Source organism: Melanotaenia boesemani, chromosome 23 (genome assembly GCF_017639745.1).
Source record: "Melanotaenia boesemani isolate fMelBoe1 chromosome 23, fMelBoe1.pri, whole genome shotgun sequence".
NCBI lineage: Eukaryota > Metazoa > Chordata > Actinopteri > Atheriniformes > Melanotaeniidae > Melanotaenia > Melanotaenia boesemani.
Window position 1 is genome coordinate 10,214,777 of NC_055704.1, and position 21,958 is coordinate 10,236,734.

General features: G+C 37.3%; 2 protein-coding genes across 4 annotated transcripts in view; both read right to left on the reverse strand.

Annotated features, from left to right (window-relative positions):
* Positions 1 to 10,793, reverse strand: part of creb3l2 (cAMP responsive element binding protein 3-like 2) — a 36,791-nt gene extending 25,998 nt beyond the window's left edge. For both annotated transcript variants that reach the window (XM_041977130.1, XM_041977129.1), the window contains exon 1: positions 10,343 to 10,793. In XM_041977130.1, coding sequence (XP_041833064.1) covers positions 10,343 to 10,441 — 99 coding nt within the window. In that variant the 5' untranslated portion in view covers positions 10,442 to 10,793. The remainder of the gene's footprint in view (positions 1 to 10,342) is intronic.
* Positions 10,794 to 12,467: 1,674 nt separating this feature from the next.
* ssbp1 (single-stranded DNA binding protein 1) lies at positions 12,468 to 21,537 on the reverse strand. 2 transcript variants are annotated; one of them, XM_041977523.1, is made up of 7 exons: positions 21,456 to 21,537; positions 19,407 to 19,495; positions 18,350 to 18,407; positions 16,546 to 16,686; positions 14,854 to 14,941; positions 13,712 to 13,800; positions 12,468 to 13,614 (listed from the first exon to the last, which is right to left on the reverse strand). In XM_041977523.1, exons 2-7 carry the CDS (start codon positions 19,428 to 19,430, stop codon positions 13,574 to 13,576), a joined length of 441 nt encoding a protein of 146 aa, XP_041833457.1. In that variant the 5' UTR covers positions 19,431 to 19,495; positions 21,456 to 21,537; the 3' UTR covers positions 12,468 to 13,573. The 2 variants fall into 2 exon arrangements, with proteins under 2 accessions (XP_041833457.1, XP_041833458.1); XM_041977524.1 differs by having other exon boundaries at positions 19,407 to 19,440; positions 21,456 to 21,522.
* Between the last annotated feature and the right edge of the window lie 421 nt (positions 21,538 to 21,958).

The following is a 21,958-nucleotide window of genomic DNA, read 5'->3' on the forward strand; positions in this document are numbered from 1 at the left end:
CTATTCTGCTAGTGACATAGTATTTTATTTTATTTCATATTATTTTCATCTTTTTTTTTTTTTTTTTTTTCATTTCAATGTTTTGGTCAGTATAAAGTATGGTATTTAAATTCCAGTGTTTTATTTTCCTCAATGCAGTTGGTAAGGGTTACGACAGCGCTGATCAAGGACATTACTTTATGTTTATGTATCTGTGTGTGGTTGTGTGTATGTGTAAGTCTTGGTATGGGTGTGTGGATGTGACTAAATGTTCTTTTTTTGTGTGTCTGGGGGACTCTGTTGTTGTTTTTTTTATGTAAAGCACTTTTGTAAGGCAATTTCTTTCTACGGAAGGAAGGAAGAAAGAACGGGTGGATGAATGGAAGGATGGATGGATGGATGGATGGATGGATGGAATGATACTGCTCTTACACTGGTCTAGATTTACCACTGAGCAACAGGGAGGGTAATGAGCAACAAAAAGACATCAAAGCTGAGTGTTTCAGGTAACTCATCCTGTGTAGTAAGCGTTTTACAGGCTTTACACACTTTGATGTTAAATACCTGAAATACTGGAGCTCAAGCAGGAAGCGCCGAGTCCATTGAAATTCAGTTCATTCTACAAGATGGAGTAAATCCTGTAATGCAGCTCAGATTTTAACTAACAAGAATCCTTTAAATTGCAGTATGTCATTTTTTTCCCCCAAAATGGACAGAAAGCAGTGGAGAAGATTAAAAAAGTGAGATAGCTTCAACGCTTATTTAAATGCTGGGTGTACACACAAATCAAACTCACACCCTCCAAACCCCAAATAAACTTTTAAAACCTTTTATAAGGACAGAAGCAAAATGACAGGGGCTGCAGCTACAACCAGAAACAGGAGAAAAAGATGGGAAAGACAGAAATACAGAGTGGTAAATTAAGCTTTGCCTCAAAGAATGAAGGCTCCTCTGGATTTCCCATAATGATCCCTCGTGCACTGATTACTACCTTCGCTTTGCTCTCAAACGACCGCCTGCCTGAAGCAAACTGAAGTCTGAGTAGGCTTTCGAAGTTGAGGGAAAGGTTGCATCAGATTTGACAGAAAGAAAAATGTGTCCCTCGTGTCCATATGTGCACCATCTGCTACCCCTAAAAGCCACAAAAACACTCCATTCAAAGCTCTGACATAAGTACATAAGAGGTATTGATACTAATTTGACTAAATATTTTGGGTGGAGAAATCTGAAGGAAGAAGCCATCAGTTCTCACATATGCACTCCAGCCTTGTGCCATTACCAGGAGGGTCTCCACAGAAAGCAAAGATCTGAATCAGTCACATCAGACTTTGGAAGAAACTTTATCTTTCAAAATTCATGGTGCCAATCTTGTGTAAGGTGCTGGAGAAGTGGCATCACAGTAGCAAAGAGAAAGAAAATGAACAAACTATTGAAGAAGGCTAGCTCTGTTTGCCTGTGGAAGTGGTGGGAAAGGCCTTGAAAACACTTGTGTTGAAGTCTGAGTGCATTATAATGCAGGTACAGTAAAGTCACACATTCTGATAACAATTGGCAATGTGAAATGTTGCACTCATCGTGCACATGGGGGCTCACGATGCGACACAAGAAAATAGAAAAATGTTCAATTTTTGTTGCTGTCTCATGGCAATACAACCTACCAGATAGAGGTTTTATTGACTGACCAATGGGCTGAGAGCAGGCTAAACAGTGCAGTCTGCAAATACGTTCAACATGGAGGAACAGATCATTTTAGATCATTTTAGATGTGTCTGACTTTCCCATACTTTATGATACTTCAGGCAATGATTATAGAGATGTAAATAAAAAGGCAGCATCGTGGTGCCAGGGTGAATTTGTCTGAATGTAGGTCCTGGATTTATCTGGATCAGCCTTGACGTCTGCCATCATATGATGATCTTCACCAAGCTGTTTCCTTGTTTGTAAAATAGGATGAACCCAGGGTTCACTTTCTCTTTTGTACAATAGTCAACGACATGTTTACTGTCAAATCAAGCAAAATCTTCTGACTCTTCATTCTTTATGTTTTGTCTGTCATGGACCACTACTGTTTGTTGTGTACCCTGTGTTCCGTTCATAGACTGTATATAAAACATGGACAGAGCCTCCGATATTGGATACCTGTCAATCAAATAGACACACCCCTAATTATGCAGAATTTCAAGATAAAATAACATCCAAACGGATTAGTTAGAAAAAAATTCACCCCCCTCACAGTTGTCATGAAGGTAAACTTGACCTATTAATCCTAAAATGGATTTTTGTACCAGGCTTTAAACATGTTTATTTCTCCTGTGAAGTTGGCCTTTTTAACTTGGGAGTCTATGGGGATTTGCTCTGTTTTGGACCCAGCCACTGCAATTTTTTTCACTTCCGCATGGGTTTCACATTTCACCGCCGGAGGTTGCCGCTTGGTTCGGTTTCACCGGGTGGCGATGAGTTTTGCCTGTCGCTGTCGTTGATCGCCTCCCGTGTGTCGTGCCTATTAGCTTGCATCAAATGTAAAGTTGTTTAGAGCTTGGTAAAAGTGTTTCAGCATTGTAGTTTTGTTTTGTAAATGTAAATATGGTTTCTATGATGTAAATTTATATAGCAAAAATGTAAACGTGTTTCACTCAATGTAATATTGTAAAAACAAAAAAAGTAAGATTGTTTTGCACTTCCCAGCCACCCTAGGGAAAGCACCACCAGCAGCAGGCTTCTTCACCCACGGTGCATGACGGAAAGATACTGCAGGTTCTTCCTCCAGGCCCATAATCAGGCCTGCTCCCAGCAGAGCTGACTATCCACCCACCCACAACAAAGCTCATCATTGTCCAATATCTGGTCATAATAAGCCTAGGAATTTTCCTTTATGCAAATCACAACTGTACATTTTCATATTTATATTATACTTATTTATACCAATCACACTGCCACTTTACATTGCCTTTATTTACAGGTTCAGAGTTTACTGGGTCTATCATATACCGCAGTCTGCAACACTGAATTCAGCCAATGAGGAATGAAAAAAGGTCTATCTAATCTAATGCGTAAAAAGAGCAGGCACATATGACAGTAAAAAAAAATGGTTTGTTGAACTGGATGTGGAGTTATTGTGTAGTTGATGCTGCAGATTTATAATTTCCAGTAAAAACAGAAGCTGTGCAGTCTGCTCCCATTAAAAAGAAAAGAGCCATATCTGTTGTGATTGGTCAGCTACTTTTCCCAGATCGGACCCCAGACCATGGAAATGCTCCCATGCATATTGGAAAGTGCCTCAATTAACACAAACTTACTACATATCTACAGGCACAGAAATTAACATTTAATTATTTTCTAGAAATAGGAAAAAATGTTTAATTATCTGGAAAATTAAATAAAACAGTTTATAAATCATTCACCAGTTTTGGGCCAGTTTTGTAAGCAATTAAAGTTTGTAAAAAATTTTAACTTTCAGCATAACTTCCAGACTGAACTGACTTTGGGCTCATTTATAATCACATTACATACATAAACGATGCATATGTGTCAGCTGTCACTGCCCACACATTTCCCAAGTGTGCTTTACGTTGGCATAGTTGTTAGGCAATACATCCACTAGAGGGCAGTGCAGAGTTCCCCTCTCTGTTAGGTTAGTTTCAATACCGACATAAACAAACATGGCGACGTTATAGGAGAACACATTCTCAGAGAGAGGCATAAGAAGAAGCAGCACAGTAGATAACAGTGGTCCGTGCGGCTAATAAGTACATCACGAGATGTATTTAAAAGTTCTGCTTGGCTGATGTGTCGAGAACAAGCTGCGAGAACTCCCAAACGAGGGCCACAAGAACAAAGTTCTCGCTTCTAGCAGAGCATGCAACTCTCCTGTCAAAGACAAACTATCCAATATCAACATACAGTAATTAGAACATATTTAATCATATTTCGTTACACTAACACGCCTTAAGGTAAGCCTGTTTTTATAATAATTTAATAAAATGTTTTTTTCCAAACCCCCATTTTTAAAATTTTTTTATTTATAAAAAATTTTCTAATTAAATAAATTTATATTTTCAGGTCTTCAGATGTGAAAATTTGCTCTTTTCTTTGCCACATATGACAGTAAACAAACTTAAACAGAAATGAATAAATGGTCTTTCTGATTAAAACTTCCTCACAGATTCATTAGATTTATGATAAAAAGTCTCTCCAGCCCGTTTACTCTGCCCGGTTTACGCTTTTACTGCACTGGATCCCCCAATAAATGAAGCTTTTCATGTCTGAATAAAGCCTTTATGTCACTTCATAAAAACCCTTTATGTTTATTACTGCTGTGAATTTGTCACAGTTGACTCTTGATACAACTTGAGGATCCAGTACCACACCTGCATTAATAACCCTGTCATCTTCATCATCATACACAGGTGTGTTTCTTAATCTGAAGCTAAACACACCGGCTGATCCGGCTGAAACCTGCAAATCAAATGAATGAAACTGGAAAGAAATCACATTCACCTTTAACTTAAACTAAAAATAGACCATTTGTAAAGTTGTTTTAAAATTTTAATAGGGCTGCTCAGAAAGTGTGTGCATGTGTGTGTGCGCCCTTAACGACTGCCTCGACCCACACACTGACACTCATGTTACTGACAAACACACGGCCCATTCAGACGGAGACAGCACGAGGTCACCGGCGAGCAGGATGCCCTGCCCTGATGGAGAACAGGCTCTGCACTGTGAGCACATGGAGCAAGCTGTTTACACTCAGAATTCGGGGTGTGTGTGCGAGTGAATAATGACTCTATCCAGAGTGTGCTGAGCCGTCAAAGCCAGAAGATCAGTACAGATCAGAAAAAACTGCTGGAATTAAGGAGAGGTGATAGACAGCTGTGAGCTTTTCTCTGCAGGTATGCTGTGTGTTATGTAAGCACACACACATCAGAGAGCCCTGGAGTAAGCTCTGAATAATTACACTCCTTCTCTGCATCTAAAACCTTCCAGGTATGCAGGTGCAGCGGGTTCAACGAGTTCAGCACCACGCCAGATTTTTATTAGAGTCTGAACAAACACACACATTGAAATTTAAATTGAAGGTCTCCTATCGCTTCTTTTCTTGTCATATTCTTGACAGATACGCGATGCTCTTTCTATGTATTTGACCAATATTAATTATTTAGAAACTATTTTACCCCAAAACAGTCACCTCAATCAATCATGTAAAACATGTTTTTGTGGATAAATGACTTGCTGTGGACCAAGTATTTTACTGGACTACTTTTACTGGACCCCTGTCGATGCTGCTGGTACAGTATGGCTTCCAAGATAAATTGGAATGGTCTGAAATAAGTGTTTACTGAATCCTCAGCCATGATTGTATCCTGGAATGGAATACATCATCAAATATAAAGATTCTTAGATTTCAAATGCTGAATAACACATGTGCTCTGAAGGGAGACTAGGTAATCTCCCTGGGTATTTGTCACATTTTGCCCACATGACGTCAGGTACTGTGGGGACTGTGAAGGTGGGGGTGGCAACCGTGTGTTTTAATAATATTCTGTATAAATAAAGTGGAATGGACTGTTTTTCTGGAATTGGGTGGATGCACATCAGGCTCCTTAAATTCTCCTTTGCACCACATGGTTTGGCTCAAGTCCCTTGTTCACTGAAGACGGTACTTTTTGGGAGTTGGGCAATTCCAAAAAGTGTGATATGAAAAAATATTGCACTGAACTCCTGCTCAAACTTGCACAACTCCTCTTTTCTAAGGAAAGAAGCTGTTTAGAAATCTAATATGAAGACATGCATTTCAAATCCTGGAGGACATACAGTAAAACACGGTTTGAGTACAAACTTCAGATTTAAAAATGGCTGGCGTTGCTCTCAGCTGACAGCAACAAGCCTCTGTAAGACACAATTGTTCTGCTTTCTCTCACTCAGCCAATACCACGCAATGAAAAAAAAGGATAAACAACATCTAAACATGTCAAACCATCTGATGTTAGCATGTGAGAAAGGCCAAGATCAGATAAATGACAACAATAAACTTTGTTAAGAAAAAGTCAATGAGCTGATCTCACATGTCCATTCTGGGGCAACAAATTATATTAAGTACACCTAATTATCTAATAAGGCAACAGACTTGCTTTTAATTATGGGTAAGTGTGTCTATCATGCCTGCCTTACGTAGTATGCGTTTGTTTAAAATCACAAATTCAGAAATTAACTCTACACATTCGCAAGTTGCAATATGCAAATAACCATTAGGGACAGCGTTGGGACAAATTTCACTGGAAGTAAGGTAAAAGGACCAAAATCTGTAATAATGAGTCCTAAATGGAAGACACAGCATACTTGTTTTAGAAGACTAGCGGACCTTCTGCGATACAGCTGCTGTCTATTTTTGTCCTTTGATTTCAAAATTAACCAAATACTAACCTCTATTGTTGAAACATTTAGCATTTTATTTACACCCTGTAAATTTGACCACCTTCTAGTCTGAATTATATAATGCGCCCCCTAGTGGAATCTCCCGGTAACAAGCGCAGCACGCAAGTAAAGAAATGAACAATTACGCTCACAATAGATCCAGTTGTACAAATACAAGGTTAAAACGTGGAACCAAATCATTTCAGAAGGTATGTGCCTCAGCATTTTGTACAGTAAACCAAAACAAAGAGAAGATTTGCTCTAACGGCTTCGATCAAAGCAAATGCTTTTCTCTACAATAACAAATCTACAGAGATAAAGAAGAAATTTTGCCTGCATGTTGTAAAACCAGAGAAACCTGATTAGCGACTGGGAGGGGATGGGAGGGACGGATGGGAGAAGCAGGCATTGAGTTTGAAGCCTGCTACCGATGGTTCAGGTTACACCGCTGTAAGGAATTCTGTGAATGAACGCCCTTCCAGCAAGAGACAGCGAGAACAAGTCAACCCACGACCAAGAGGAGAACAAAGAGTCCAGTCTCTTTCTCAAATTGCCCGAGATTGAAACATTACAGTCTTGTTGGTTCACACACAAACACACAAACACACATTATTAATGGTTTGCAATTTAAAGAATATCCATACGTTATGCTTCTAAACACAACCTGGCCTTATAGTGTTGACTTCAATGTAAAGAAACAAAGAAAAAAGTGAAAAAGCCTCTTTAATATTAAAACACACTCACTGTGATGAATTTGTAACATTACTTCTGTTTCAGAATCATTATATCTGGTTTCTGGAAAAGTTAGCTGGATATTTGCTTTCCAGTGTGCAACATTTTACACTAATCTGTAAGTAAAAATTAATTATAACTATTTTTCAAATAAAAAAAAAATAATCCAAATAAAATATTCTTTGTAAAGATACTACAGTTTGCCAGCATTAACAGGTGAGAGGCAGGGTACACCCTGGACAGGTCACCAGTCCATCGCAGGGCCAACACATAGGGGACAAACAACTATTCACATTTGCACTCACTCCTAGGGAGAATTTAGAGTCATCAATTAACCTAACAAGCATGTCTTTGGACGGCGGGAGGAAGCCGGAGTACCTGGAGTACCATGCATACATGGGGGAGAACATGCAAACTTTCCACAGAAAGGCCACCGCCCTTAAGGTTTGAACCTGCGACCTTCTTGCTGTGAGGCTGCAGCGCTAACCACCACACCACCGTGCAGCCCCAACAATACTTTCCATCCATCATCAAAATTGTACAATGCCTTATGTAAATGTTAAAGATGGCTAAAGTTTCTAATAAAAGCAAGTAACAGTGGAGGAAAAAAAAAAACAAAACAAATAACAATAAATTTACAAAAACTTCCAAAGGTTTTTGCCAAGCCAAGATAAGTTCATCATAGATTTCTTAACATGATCAGAAGCTACAGGAAGAACATGCCAATGAGTTCATGCAGTATAGTTTTACTTTCTGCAGGCTTCCAGAAGTTAGCCAATTTTTTAGTGAGCATAAGCCAAACAAAACATTCACTGACAAAAATGAATAAAAATGATGTTGGTCAAAGACACACTTTTTTTTTATGTATTACTTCCAAGGAGCTAGACTTTCCTATCATGTTTAAAAGTGGTCTTGAGCGATAGTTCTCCAGGCTTTTTAAAAAGTTTTTCTTTGGACGATGGTCCTCCTCTGCCCTTACACTGGAATGTGTTTTTGTTTGTTATGTTGTTGCCATTTAACACAGACCTATGAATCATTTCAGCCTAAAAAAACGCTCCTGACTCAAGAGATGCTAAGTTGCCTCTTATGTAGCGTCTACACATAACAGACAACATAACTGCAAGTACTCATCATTTGTTCCCGTTTGTTTTAATGGTATCTATGAAAAAAGAAAAAAGCAAGACACCAGACACAATTTGACAGACACACACAAAGTGATGCACAAACAAGGTGATTCCCAAAGAGCAATTAGCTGGAAATGTGGCAGTACTTGCTGAAAAGAACAGAGTAAATTAGACAAGTAGAGGATAGAAGATGAACATGTGATGCGCTTATTTCCCGTTTTCCTAGAAATACATAAAGAAAACAGAGGTGGATAAAGTTCTTCATATTTGTGTGATCTTAAAAGCTAAATATTCTAGTCCAGCCTCACTAAATCTGAGGACAGAAGCCAAATTTAGGTAGTGAAAGACATTCCCTAGACTCCATCCATAGGAAAAATAAGAAACTAATTTTATCTTTTTCTTTTGAGGAATCAATGACTAATTTACACATTCAGCAGTTCCAGTTCTACATGCTGAGTCTTGTTTCAGCTCTTTGAATTAGTTTAAGTTTATAATCACTATTTAGCTGCTAGTCTTCCCATGCATGTGAGGAAAAATGTCATAGTATACCTGTTCTTTGTACTTCTTCATTGAGAAAAAAAAGCCAAACACTGAGCCATTGTCCTAATCTTACAGTATCTAGCTGCTTATTTGCAGCAGCTGGGATTCAACAGGGAATGTAGCCTCAAGTCTTTATTAAAACAGCAACATTCACAGCTTCAGAAACTTTTTTAAAACTAGTTTTCAACTGCAGGAGTCTGTATGTGCCAGGTGCAGAGACAAATCTGTACTCACTGCAACAATATGGAGTCAAAAAGCAAATCCTCATAAGGTAAAGTTTTCATCACAGCATGAAGATGCAGTTTAAGTGTGAAGTAAGTCTGGAGAAAATGAGAATGAGTGTGTCCTCAGACCTGATGGAAACACTCATTTGGCCTCTGTGGTGTCTGATTTCTGTTCTGCGAGCCAGCTGTTTTTTTCATTATGTGAACCCAGTTGCTCCTCTCATCATTTCCAAACACAAACACACAAGTATGCGCACACTTTCCACACACATGGGCCTCACTCTCTCCATCTCTCACACTTCCCTCTTGGCCCAGAGAATTACCAAGGCAGACAAATGGCTGGAAGACCCACTTCGAGTTACATAACTAAAGACCTTTAAATTCGGGTTCATGTTACTGACAGGAGTCACTGCATGTATGGGACCTATTTCTACTAAGTCTACTTTTATACCATTATATCACCAGCCTAAGCAGATAGATCTAAGGACATATGATATAGTGTGTATGCATAAAAGAAACAAACATGTTGTGGTATACCACAAGTTAAGAAACAGTTATCTAATAGTTAAAGGTTTTCTGGCCAACTTTGAAATGTTATTGATGAGATAAACTTTGAAAATTTTCTCTGATGTTCTCAAGTTTCCAGCTTAGGGAACTTGTTTGTCTTATTTTCTGTGTTTAATGCAGCAGAAGAAGTAGTTTAAGTAAAAATATTTGGATTTTGGATTGCTGTTTAGTGGTCAGACAAACAATGTGTTACTGGTGAGCGGGCAGAATTATAAGATCTTATGAGAGTTATATTTTCTATTAAGATATTTTATTTACTTCCACATATTCACTAGTTGCAATGGTTGCATGGTTCAAGTCTTCAAACTTTTTATAAAACTTTTCTTTTTAACAAAATAGTTGTAAAATTTACTGACTGTGAATTAAACCTAAATATTATAGTATTTTTCAGTGATTTTTTGGGAGGTAGTTGATTAAACTTATAATCTACATGCATTTTATTTTATAAGCAATGCATGCTGGGATACAAATATCAAGCACCAGGATCTCAAACATGTACCTCATTACATAATCTCATTAGGTGGGGGAAGACAAGATAGAAGAAAAGACAAACTTCTACAGGAAACATCTGCAGCATCCTGGACCCCAAGGTCTGAATGGATAGCTGGGTAATACAATCAGACTTCCCTTCCCCCCCTCAATGCCCATTAAATCCTCATCCTGGTGAGATAAAGGTGATCATTTGAGTCAGAGGCTACAGCCAATCACCAGGCCCAGATAGAGTATGTCTCTTTTTACCCCCCACATCCATAATCGATAACTTACATTGGTGTAAAGGACACAGTCGACCTCCCCGGCCTCAGACAGCTCGCTGAGGTTTCTGTCCCAGTGTAGAAACGGTTCACTGCTGTCCAGAATCTCCATGATTTCCTCCACAGGGACTTTCTGGTCTCTTTGCTCTTGTATTTGTTTTAAACCTCCAGGAGAGAAACGCAGCAGGGTTTTGTTGCTATGCAGTCACCGCAAAATCCGGCTCCAGCTCCGCTTGGAAAAAAAAAAGTTTCAAACAACTTGTGAGAATGAAAGAAGAGAAATTCAGGAAACAGAAACACGACCAGCTGGTTCAGAGAGAGAAGGATAAACGCTTCAGAGGTTTGCAACGGTCAGATTCAGGCTGGCAAATAATGTTGTTGTTGTATATTATCATCTCCTATCTGGTTCAGGGTCCACAGACAGTTTTCCGCTGCCTCTTTTTCCTTTTCTTTCCTCCTCCTCCTCACGGCCCAGACACCCAGGAATGTGTGGGCGGAGTCACAAGGACTCGAGAAAAAGAGAAGCAAAGCAAGAGACAAAATTAATCAAAATTATTCATTTTTATCGCTTGAAGTGCCATTGTGCAGTAAGATAAGTTCAAATTACTAAAATAATTTAAATGTATCATATGTGAATAATGTTTTTCTTAAAGTAAGGTACATTAGTAAAGTGAAACTTCCGGTCAAAACTATCAAAGTAAAACATGTATTATAGATTAACAGGAAGTTTGAGATTATAATTCAAGACATTATGAGAATATTTTTGTCACACATGGTATCCAAAATAAAGAGTTATTTCAAACAATAATATTCCAGATTTAAAACAGCACAAATAGTATTCAGAGCAAGAAAAAATTACTTTAAAATAAAATAGAGAATTTGTTTTCAGAAAGATGGAAAACTGAATTAAAAAATGCAATGTGTCAAGACAACTTTTAAAAAAGTACATGTGCTTCAAAATCAGGTGTAACACATTTACCAGTTTAAAAGAGGCTGGAGAATGTAAATATTAAATAAAAGCTTGAAGAACAGCATTGGATCTAGGACAGCAAGTAGTGTTTAAAACCAAAATTATTATGGTCTTGTTTTTTTATGCTGTTATTTTCTATATATGTTTAGTTTTTGTTGTTTATTATCATAATTTTTTTCTAGAGGTGTTCTAGTGTGTTATGGAAATAAGAGTAGGGACATATTAGTTTGTAATTCTGCTGGCTCCTTTTGAGATGTGAGAAAGAAATGCGAAGGTGTAAATATAGTAAACAGATAGATAGATAGATAGATTCTAGATTCTATCTATCTATCTAATAATAAAATTAGGTAATTTCTTCTAATTTAATTCTGCATTAGCGTCTTAATTCAAATTCCAGAATTGTCATTGCATATAAAGTATCAGTAATAGAACATTAAGAAAGATAACAATTTATACAAACTTTTATTTTGAATTCAAATCCATTCAGTTCCGGTCTAATGTACGTTTGAATATCTATCTTGATTGAACTGAATCCACAGGTTTCCACCAACTTAAAGCCCCGCCCATATTAGTGCATCAGACGAATAAGAGATCTCCTGTATTTAAAGCCCGTTCGATAGTCCAGCTCTGTCCTCCATTCATCGTTGACTGACAGGCGACAGAGCCAATCAGGAAAGACTTGTTAAATTCCTACAGCCAATCTCTTTAGGCCAAGACTACCTTCCTCTCAAACCAGCCTCTGTCTGTCAAAGAAACAGCCAATCTAGTTAGACTACATTTTAATTAAGAGTAATACAAGTACTTTAAGGAAATTACATAACTCTCTCTCTCTCTCTCTCTCTCTCTATATATATATGTATATACTGTGCAAATATTTCCCGTTACCTATTCCTGTTGAATTTCTAAAATTATCTTAAAACTATTACACTTTGCTGTAATTTTGCTTGTACTATGTAAAATTTGAATAAACCATGGGGAAGTTAAATCATACACTTACAAAGACAAGAGATCATAGTATTCATACTAAAAAATCTTTGACCCGTTAAAGGAAAAAGCAGCAGTGACGATAAGCAGTCAGTCCAGGAAGGAAATGAAACACAGATAGATGTGATAATTTACCAGAGTGACAAGGCAAAAAACACCTGCAAAGATGGAGACTTTAAAGGCATTTCCTCTAAATTTGGGGCTTAATATTTTTTTTATTTTTTTTTTTACCGCAAGTCTTTCAGTCAGCAGCACTTTTCAGCTGAACAACCTTCAATTAAGAGACATCTGTGTGTGTGAAATACAGGAAAGAAGGTCAACATTTGGCATCAGGTCAAAACCATAGATGACAGGAGCTTAAAATACTTTCACAGGTGAAAATGTCACAACTCCAGATTTTCTAAAAGAAAGGACTCGTAAACCTCGAGGTCAAAAGGGCTAGAGTAGCTGTCACATGATACCTTTAGCATATTTTATTTGTTATTGGTGTAATTTTGATGCAGACTGTGTGTTCATTTACAACATGGAGCCCGTAGACTGCAAAACCAAAAGTGAATCTGGTGATTTTCATGTTTTCATCCTTTCTCAGATTAATCATCTTTAAACTTACAGGATTGAACTCTGAATTTCCTGATTGTTAAATACAATGAATAACCATTAAGATAAAAGAAAACAGGCCTGTTTTTGCATTTGTTTTTAAATATAATCCAATAAGTCGTTGAAAGCTTTATTAAACTTCAGACAAAGATTGTTGTTACTCAGACACCGAATATTTTCATTTATCATTTAAAGAGCCATTTCAAAAATACCACTTTGCCCTAAATTAGCGGCTTTTATACCTGCAACCTTGTGCGGTAAACGGTTAAATGGCACAACAGAAGTTATAATAAATCTGAAGCAAGCTTTTCAAATAGTCTTGTAGCTTTTAAGAAACATTTTGATGTAAGTCGGAGGGACTAATGAACATGTTAATCGAAATTCTTTCTTGCAATATATATTTTTAACAAATGAAACCTAAATAAAGAGAAAAAAAACGTATGTATATCTGTAACTGCTATTTAAACTTAATGTGATCAAAGTATTTTTTATTATAGAAGAGGGAAGTTTCTTTCTGCTCCTCTTTAAGAATGAAAGTCTTCATTTGCACCAGCAGGGGGCGCAACAATCAGAAAGCTTTTTCGGTCCCCTTCTAACAGTTCTTTACTTTGGTGTCCTCAAGTCTCACTTTTCTATAACAAGAAGCTACAAAAAGAGGTTGTCACATTGAGTGGGGAGAAAGACGAAAGTCCTTCATGTTCTGTCTCTCACGTCGCTCAGAAAGACGATGTTGTCTGAGGAGAGAAAACACAGTGAAGTGGCTTTATTTTCTTTTTAAGCTGATGCACTGAGAAAAAATATTTGCCTGAGACCGAGTTTGTTTAATCTGACCTGCGATGATGGTGGTAGCCTGACGTCGGACTTGGTTCTTGTCTAAATATTCTCCATAGTCCAATTTTCCCTCTACTAGAATCCTGGACCTGAAAAAGTCAAAAGTTAACACAGGTTAAAAAAAACGCTTTCCACCATCTTTTGACTAACAAAAAAAAAGAAACCTGTAAAACTGAAGAGGATGGCTCCAGCTGCAGATGATAGTCTGCATTTTATTCTCTTTACTGTCATTTCTTTATATTCTGAGGCTTTGATTTCTTGCACCTTTCTTAAACTGAGATAAGATATAGCCCACATACAATTCTAATATAAAGTCTATTTGACATTAAAGAAATTACTAGCCACATCTATGCTACCAAACTGAAACCGGGCTAGCAAGCACATACCAGAACCGATAATATTCCTGGTGTTACTTATGGGGCTTAAGACAAGTTCCCTCAAGGCTTACAGCCACGGTTTGTGACCCACACAGGGCCCAGAAAGGGCAATTCTTTTATAAGGTGGTGTCAAAAGAGGTGATTACATGTTTACCTGTGGGGTTACATTTATAAAAAAAAAAGAAAACAAAGCTGTGATGTGCAAATGCTGGTTGCAAGCTTAATATCCTTCATGGATACATGTGCATTAACTACATATGTAATTTTTTTCTAAATTCTTTTAAATAATATGGAGGATTTTGACATGTTTGCATCATATTTAAACCAGGAGGCCATTATGTGTTAAGCTTATTAAAGCCACTATTTCCTGCTGCTGTGTGTAAAAAAAAAAACAACCCACAGTCCTAATCTGAGGGCCGGTTGAGTGAAGTCACAATGAAGCTGTATGTATGAAGTGGGCAAGTGTAAAGACATTACTTCAGGGTCAGCGCTGCTACAACTTAAATATATAGCTTTTTTTTTTGTCCCAGGCTGCAGGCATGTCTGCTATGTCCTGATGGTAACTTTTGTAATTTGGTGTGGAAGTACAGAGGCTTAAAAAGAGATACAAGAAGCCGCAGCCTTTTAGTTTTCCTTGTAGTAGTGGGCAAATAGAAAAACAGGCCTTGAAGACAATTTCTAGGAGGGTTTTCTAATCAAATAATCCAGTGAAAGCAATAAAAGTAAATAAATATATTCTCTGTTAAGCCCTCTGTCTGTACTTACCCCTTCTTGACGTACTGGTAGGCCACGTCTCTCAGACCAGGTTTGAACACAGACACACGATGCCACGTCGTTTTCTGACTGACGTCACCTGCAGTCAAAACAGCAGCAGACTCAGACTCAGATAAACATGAATGTCTGGAATATTTCTGACACAAGCGACACAAGTTTAATGCATTTCTGTCCCACATGTTATCATTTCTAGACAGGATGATAAATAAACCATGACTTTTAGGTGAATCCTGAGCACAGCACCATGTTTGGAGGAAGAGCATTTGTCTGGACAGAAACCCTGAAATCCAGCAGCAGTAATTGATCATGAGCGGAAGTCCTATGACAACCTCTAGTGGCTGAAATCAGAATAAACTAGACCGATCAAACCACAGCCGTACAATTTAAACCCAGTATCATCTCCACAGCTCCTGATCCATCAGTTCCTTTAGTAAGCTGAAATAATTTCTTGAAACTACTTAGTACCAAATAACCATCACTGTATTGTAGTTTTCAGTCTGTTACTCTCAGCTTACTTCAGTTTTACATGAAAACATTTTATTCAGACCTTCTCCTTCAGCTAACACATCAGTTTACCACGATTAATCATTTCAGAATGTTTTTCCACCTTTACTGTGACCTGTAAGCTGTACAAATCAACGGACTGAGATAAAAAACAAAAACATATTAATGAAAAATGTAAAATAAGCTGCTTGCATTGGTTGGTTGCTGGGACATTCCAAAACTTTCTTTTGGTGAAGCATGTCTTCTGTTTGGGGTTATTGTGGTGCTGAAAGGTGGAATTCCTCTCCAAGTTCAGGTTTCACTTTTGTTTTCGGACAAAAAGTGACCGGTATTAGGAACGGTTAAATCCCCTTGTTTCGATTGCAGCCCCAGTTTCAGTTAAAAAAAGGCAACCCCAAAGCATGATACTGCCACCACCGTGCTTCACCCAGAATACTGTCCTTTCGGGTAATGTGAAGCGGTGTTTTTGGATCTGTGGAAAAAAGTTCAACCTTGATCTCATCAGACCAGAACACATTTCCTACGCATTTTTGGAAGTTGTGAGGTATTTTTTTGTAAACTGCAGCAAAGCTAAAAAATATAAAAAGCTGTCCAGATGTCTTTTAATCAGTTTGTTGTTTTTTGTGGTCTAAAACTTATGCAACCAAATTATTGTATCTTTTCTATCTTTAAATTTTTTCCCCCTTAAAACATTTGTAGGGGGAGGTTCAAACAGTGGCCTTTCTGTGTGGAGTTTGCATGCTCTCCCTCTCCATGTGTGGGTTCTGTGAATGAATGAATGATTTGTATATTTTTCCAGCTGACTTGTACAGGTTGTAGGTCTCATTTAAGGTGGAAAAAGCTGAGATTATTTATTTTGGTCTTTTTTTGGTCTTTATTTTTTTTTTTTAACATCATGAGGAATTTTAACACAGCCATGTAAACTTTTTATATCATTGAAGATAAGCAAAGGGAAATAAAAAATAAGCTAAATTGCATAATCAGTTACTCCGAGACAAGAAGCAACAGACTGAGCATAAAACGTATTTTTGATATTATCAACAGGAACAGACAATTTCCTGTGTTGTAACCAGACAGAATCAAACCAGAACAGAAGCAGGAAAAAAAATCCAGCTGACATATTTGAGTTTTATTTTAAAAGAAAAAAAAAAAAAAAGGTTTTACACTCAGACATCTCACCTGTTGAGCTCGTCTCTCCATCTCCGGAGCGCCACATCTCATTAGTTGCCAGTGAGAAGATGGTGACTGGGTTTCTACCTTCCACTTGTCTCATCACCGGGTCCTGACCAACTCGTCCTAACAGCTGCACGCGGTTTATCGCTGAAAGGAGGGATAATACTGAGAATCATGTTGTGTTGGTGTTACAATGTATCCATATCTGAGACGTTCTACACAGCCATTATGTTCTTCACATTTTGTCTAAAAGTTACAACATAAGAACAATCCACAAAAAAAATAAAGAAAAAAACTAAAAAAAAAAAAAAAACTAAAATAACAGGAAGTTTCAGTAACCTTTTAATATGCAAAAGTGGATCTTAATAAAAGAGACGATGCAACCCCTTGTTGCACCCTGCATTGGTACATTTACATATAATCTAAACAAAACTGAGCTGTTTGGTATTTGAAGATCAAACCTTAAGATTATGATCCACAGTTGAGTACTTTTATGAATAAGAATGGGCTCCATGTAAAGCTGGATTTATACTCGTGCAGCGTCTCCATATGGTAAAGAACCAGTGTTTAATGTCCTTTAAGCAGCCATCAATGGAGACGCTGGTGAAATGTGCTCTAGCACTCAAGTGTAGGGTTACGGCATCGTGTTTCAGCCTGTATTCCGTGGTTATTGCATAAAAATTTAGCAAGAAGCTCCTGAAATCCGGAAACGTAATCACAAATCAACCAATCACAAGGGAGAACTTCTGTGTAACTGCAGTGCATGTTGAGTCTGGAAGAGGTGCTAGTCAAGCCTCTGCAGACCTACGTGGCGCATATGGTGGTGACGCCTGAAAAACATTATGCAGACGCAATACGAGTATAAACCCAGTTTAAGAATACTCCCCGCCTCAGACTGACAACACAGTCACTGTCAGGGCACCTTCAGGCCTTTACTGTTTACAGACTGACTGTTGCTTCCCAAATATAGCGGTGTAGTAACAGATAAGCAACATACTTGTGAAAAATCTGGCAAATCAGGCACCAATCTAATGACAGTGAGCTGAAAGGTTTATACCATCTCTACGGGCATTCTGAGTAAAGGACCAAAACTTAGAAGTATTACAGAACTGATGCAGATTTTCTCAGTGACATGTACCCGATCGATGGCAAATTCATCATCCATCTTGCATCCTACCCAGTACTACCAGTACCAGTGTGAGCTTTCTCCAGCCAGTAAGTGCCTTAGCGACTGGTGTGCTTATCTTTTTGCTAATGTGTGACACGATGGATAAAGAAAAACTGCTGCAACGTCAAGCAGCATCCTGGAAGAAAAAGATGTGAAGTGCGGTTTCTCAGCCTCGCAATGCTGCTGGGCAGTGACCGCTCCAGAAAAGCTTATAATAGATGTCACTGTGCCATCAAACAAGTTCAAAATGCAGAGTTTTAAGGTTGGAAAGTTATATAATGCATCATATCTATCATCAAAAACAGCAGCACATGTCTGCAAAAAGGGATGCTATGTAATCTATGCAACTAAGTAACCAAGTGTTGTTGGCGTGAATCTAATCTGCTGCAGCAACAAGGTTGGATGTCTGGTCTGGACTACAATAAGGCATTTCCTACAGCATTATTGTTCTCTGTTGGAAAAAGCAACTATCCTATGATTTATATGTAGCATATGGATGTAGTAGTTTGTAACCTTGAAGACCTGTAACATGCATAAAAAACAAACAACCAAACAAACAAAAAACTATAGGATACTGAAGGAAAGAGAAGACCTAAAAAAAAAAAAAAGAAAAAAAAATGTCCTCTTTATAAATGGACTTACATCTTTCCAGGATGAGGCTTGTGTCTGTACACCTGTATCTCACCACCTGTCTGAAGAGCTGTGAGAAATCAGACAAAGAAATATCAAAATATTTTCACTGCAACAGTTTATTTTCCTACAAACGCCTTTTAACAGCAGTGTCAGTGATCTGTGTGTGTGTATACAATTCAACTACCTGATAAACTTTACACTTCTTCAACATGAATTCCAACCATATGGGGGCAACAATAATAATAAGAATAATAACCGTTTTATTTTTTGTGTTCTGGAGAGGTGGGATTATGAGGGGGACACACCTCGTCTCATTTTAAAAAATCTATCATCTTTTCATGGATTGTGCTCCAAATTTGAATCTGCAAAAAGCAAGGGAGAGATGGGAGTGTTACCTGGGTGTGATGATTAAGGCCGAACTCTGGTCCAAACTATGCCAAAAAGTTTAACTAACACTATTAATTCTAGATCCAGACTAACCCATTTCAATTTCCTCCATCAGATTTATATTACGCCACAGAAATTGCACAAATATAAATAAGAAATGTCAAATTTGTGTTTTAGATGTAGTATAGAAGAGAGCGAATTTCTGCACTGTACCCGGACATGTTTAAAACTCTGTACCTTCTGGCAGGAGTTATCTGATAAGATCATTATCATTCATTAGCAATGCAAAGCTATCACAAGAAAGTCTGACTCCCAAGTCTCTGTAGCAAGATGGATTTCAGAAATGAATAGCAGTATTCCTCTTGAAAAGATTACATACACACTTAGAAAAGGATATAATGTTTTTGTAGATGTTTGGCAGCCCTATTCAGCTTACATGGACACTTTACCGTAGCATGGACAATGTATGGAATGTTAACTTAGCCTTTGTCATCAGTAATGATTTCGTTTTTATTCTGCTTCTTAATTTGTTGATAGGTGGGTAAGGAAAAGAGAATAAAATGTTGTTTGGTGTTCTTTTTGCTTTGTGTTGTTTTTTTCTGTTTTTTTTTTCTTAAAAATCTGTAAAAAAATGTTTCTAATCAGATTTATTGTTCAGAAAGACACATTTCTTCTTTACCTGTGCTGAGGCATTTCTCAACATCTTCTCTGTGCTGCGGGACGTTCCAAGTGAAGAAAAACACAAGAGAAAACTTTACAGGGACTGACCTGGACAACACAATGAGAAAAATAAATAAATTAAAAAAATAAAATAATAATAATCACAGTAAATGCAACTGTGGGGTTTCTGAAAATATAAAACTTAGGCTACAAAAAGTGTACATAAACATCATGTTTACACTCTCAGAGTAAAAAACATCTCAATAATACAAGACGTGAACATTTTTGCTTTGCATGCTAATAATGCCAACGATACTGCTGAAAGCATGCGTAGCTGTAAAGCAACACCGCAGCAGTTCTGGAAATCATAATTTCAGTTGAAAATGTGAGTGGTTGAGATTCAAAAGGGCAAAGCTAATGTCCGAGTGCAAGTGAATGCAGCATAGAGGAACACAGAAACATGGAGGGATGAAGTGTTCAAATAAAGCTGAAAGAATTATTAATTTTCTGCAGGACCTTGTGTTTTTTTTTTTTTTTTCTCTCTTAACCCAAAGTGTTTCTACATTTCTGTGCAGATATACATAACACTAAAACAGAAATAGCAAATGCTAGAACTCTTTAGCATTAAAAGTATTTAGAGAATATTAAAATGAATTTGAGTTCAGGCTGAACTACAATACACCGTTAGATTATATTAAATGCAATGTTTCTGATCTTTTCTTAATATAAATCCAAATGTAGAGCCAATGCAGCAATGTAAAGCAGGTTAAAATGTGAAAAAAATATCACACTAGGTAGCAAAAAGAAACTTCTAAACTCTCATCTTCCCCAAGTACTTTATTATTGAACTCATGGCTAAAGATAACAAAAGCTTACTTAGCATTTCTCTCAACTTAAGTACAAACTGAAGAGTTTCAGATGGAGAACGTCAGCTTTGGTAACAGATAACGTCTGGTTAAAAGAAAGATCCTCTGTAGGACCAAATTGTATGAAAACAACAACATCCCATGATTAAAGAAAATTTGCTGAAACAGCAGATTGACCATGTGAAATAAGGAAAATCTGCACTACCATAGGAGAAGGGTGAAAAAAAATCTAAGATAAACAACACAAGACTTCAGGGGATTAAAGATAAAATGAGTTTGATGAGCTTATTTAACTCTTTAAACAGTATGCATTTCTACCCCTCTCGGGTCATTAGAGAAGAACTACAATCAACTGAAAGAAGAAAAAACTGCAGGCCATGAAGATTTGGAGGTGAAAGCAAGGTCTGTTTCCCTCTTAAAATTAGCTTCCATTTATCAATAAAATGAAATCAACAATAATAAAATCAAATAATTAACTCCATATTGCTCCAACCCCTCATTTGACTGTTTGAATATGACCTTTGACCCTCACCTCCTTGGCTGTCTCTCCGCAACTTATAGGACTCGACTCATTCTATCAAGCAAAACCAATGTAAAGATGGAAAAATGAGAAGCAAACATTAACTGGAAAATCTAAAGGTCTTGATGAAAAATAGAAGAAAAAATGGGGCTCTGCAGATCAGCAAAATACTTCATATCTGCTAAACTAAACACAGTGTACATCATTATTGGACAGTATGAATATTGTGTAACTAAGGAGGCCATCTGTTGACAAATGTTGATCCAAAGCCATTTCCAGTTAAACTGGCTAGGAAAGTGGCGACTTTCTATTTTATTTTAATGAATCTAACTTTTGTAAGTTATAAGGCTATGCATTGAGTTACACGTGCTATTGTCTGCAAAACCCCAAGGAAATGGCTGCTAACATGGTCTATACAGTCTCTCTGTGTTTAGTAACAGTCAAAGCTGTAACGAAAGTGGAAAATGTCAATGAATTGTGGTCAGGTTACCGTCAAACAATAAAGCAAAGTCAAAGTAGCGCTGTTTAACAGCAGCAATGAGGCTTCAAGAATCTCCCGCCACCGCATGTAGACACGGAAAAATGTTTAAAATTCATCTTTTCCATAAACATATGTCGTTTAAAAGTTAGATCTATTAAACGTCAGCACGTGTTTGGAAAACTGTTAAATTATACGACTTACAGGACAGAGGAGCTGGTTAAACAATCAGCAAATGTAGCTCTTCTAATGAGACTTCGGTAACCTCACGCTGTTTCCGGTCCGCCTGCAGAACAATTCCGACAGACGTTCTACAGGTATTTTAAGTTCCGCTACATATTTTTAATTTTATTTGTTAATTTGTTGACAAAAACATACAAATCTCAGATGAAGAGATTCTCGAGTTACGTAGCCTATAATTTGAAAAAAACAAGATTGAATTATTTAACATAAGGAGTAAACAAAACAATAAATTATAATTTTCCCCCTTATGTTCAAGGGACCTAATGACACCAGAAATTAATGATAATATTAGGTAACATAACACCGTAGATAATTTAAGTAAAACACCCACCTTTAGGTTTAAGGATTGATCAGATTTTTCATTATTGCTGTGTAAGACAGTTTTAATATAGTATAAATTGCATTTGGAGGCATATAATAAACAGAAAAATAAAAAAATAAATAGTTGGTTTTGTAAACAATAA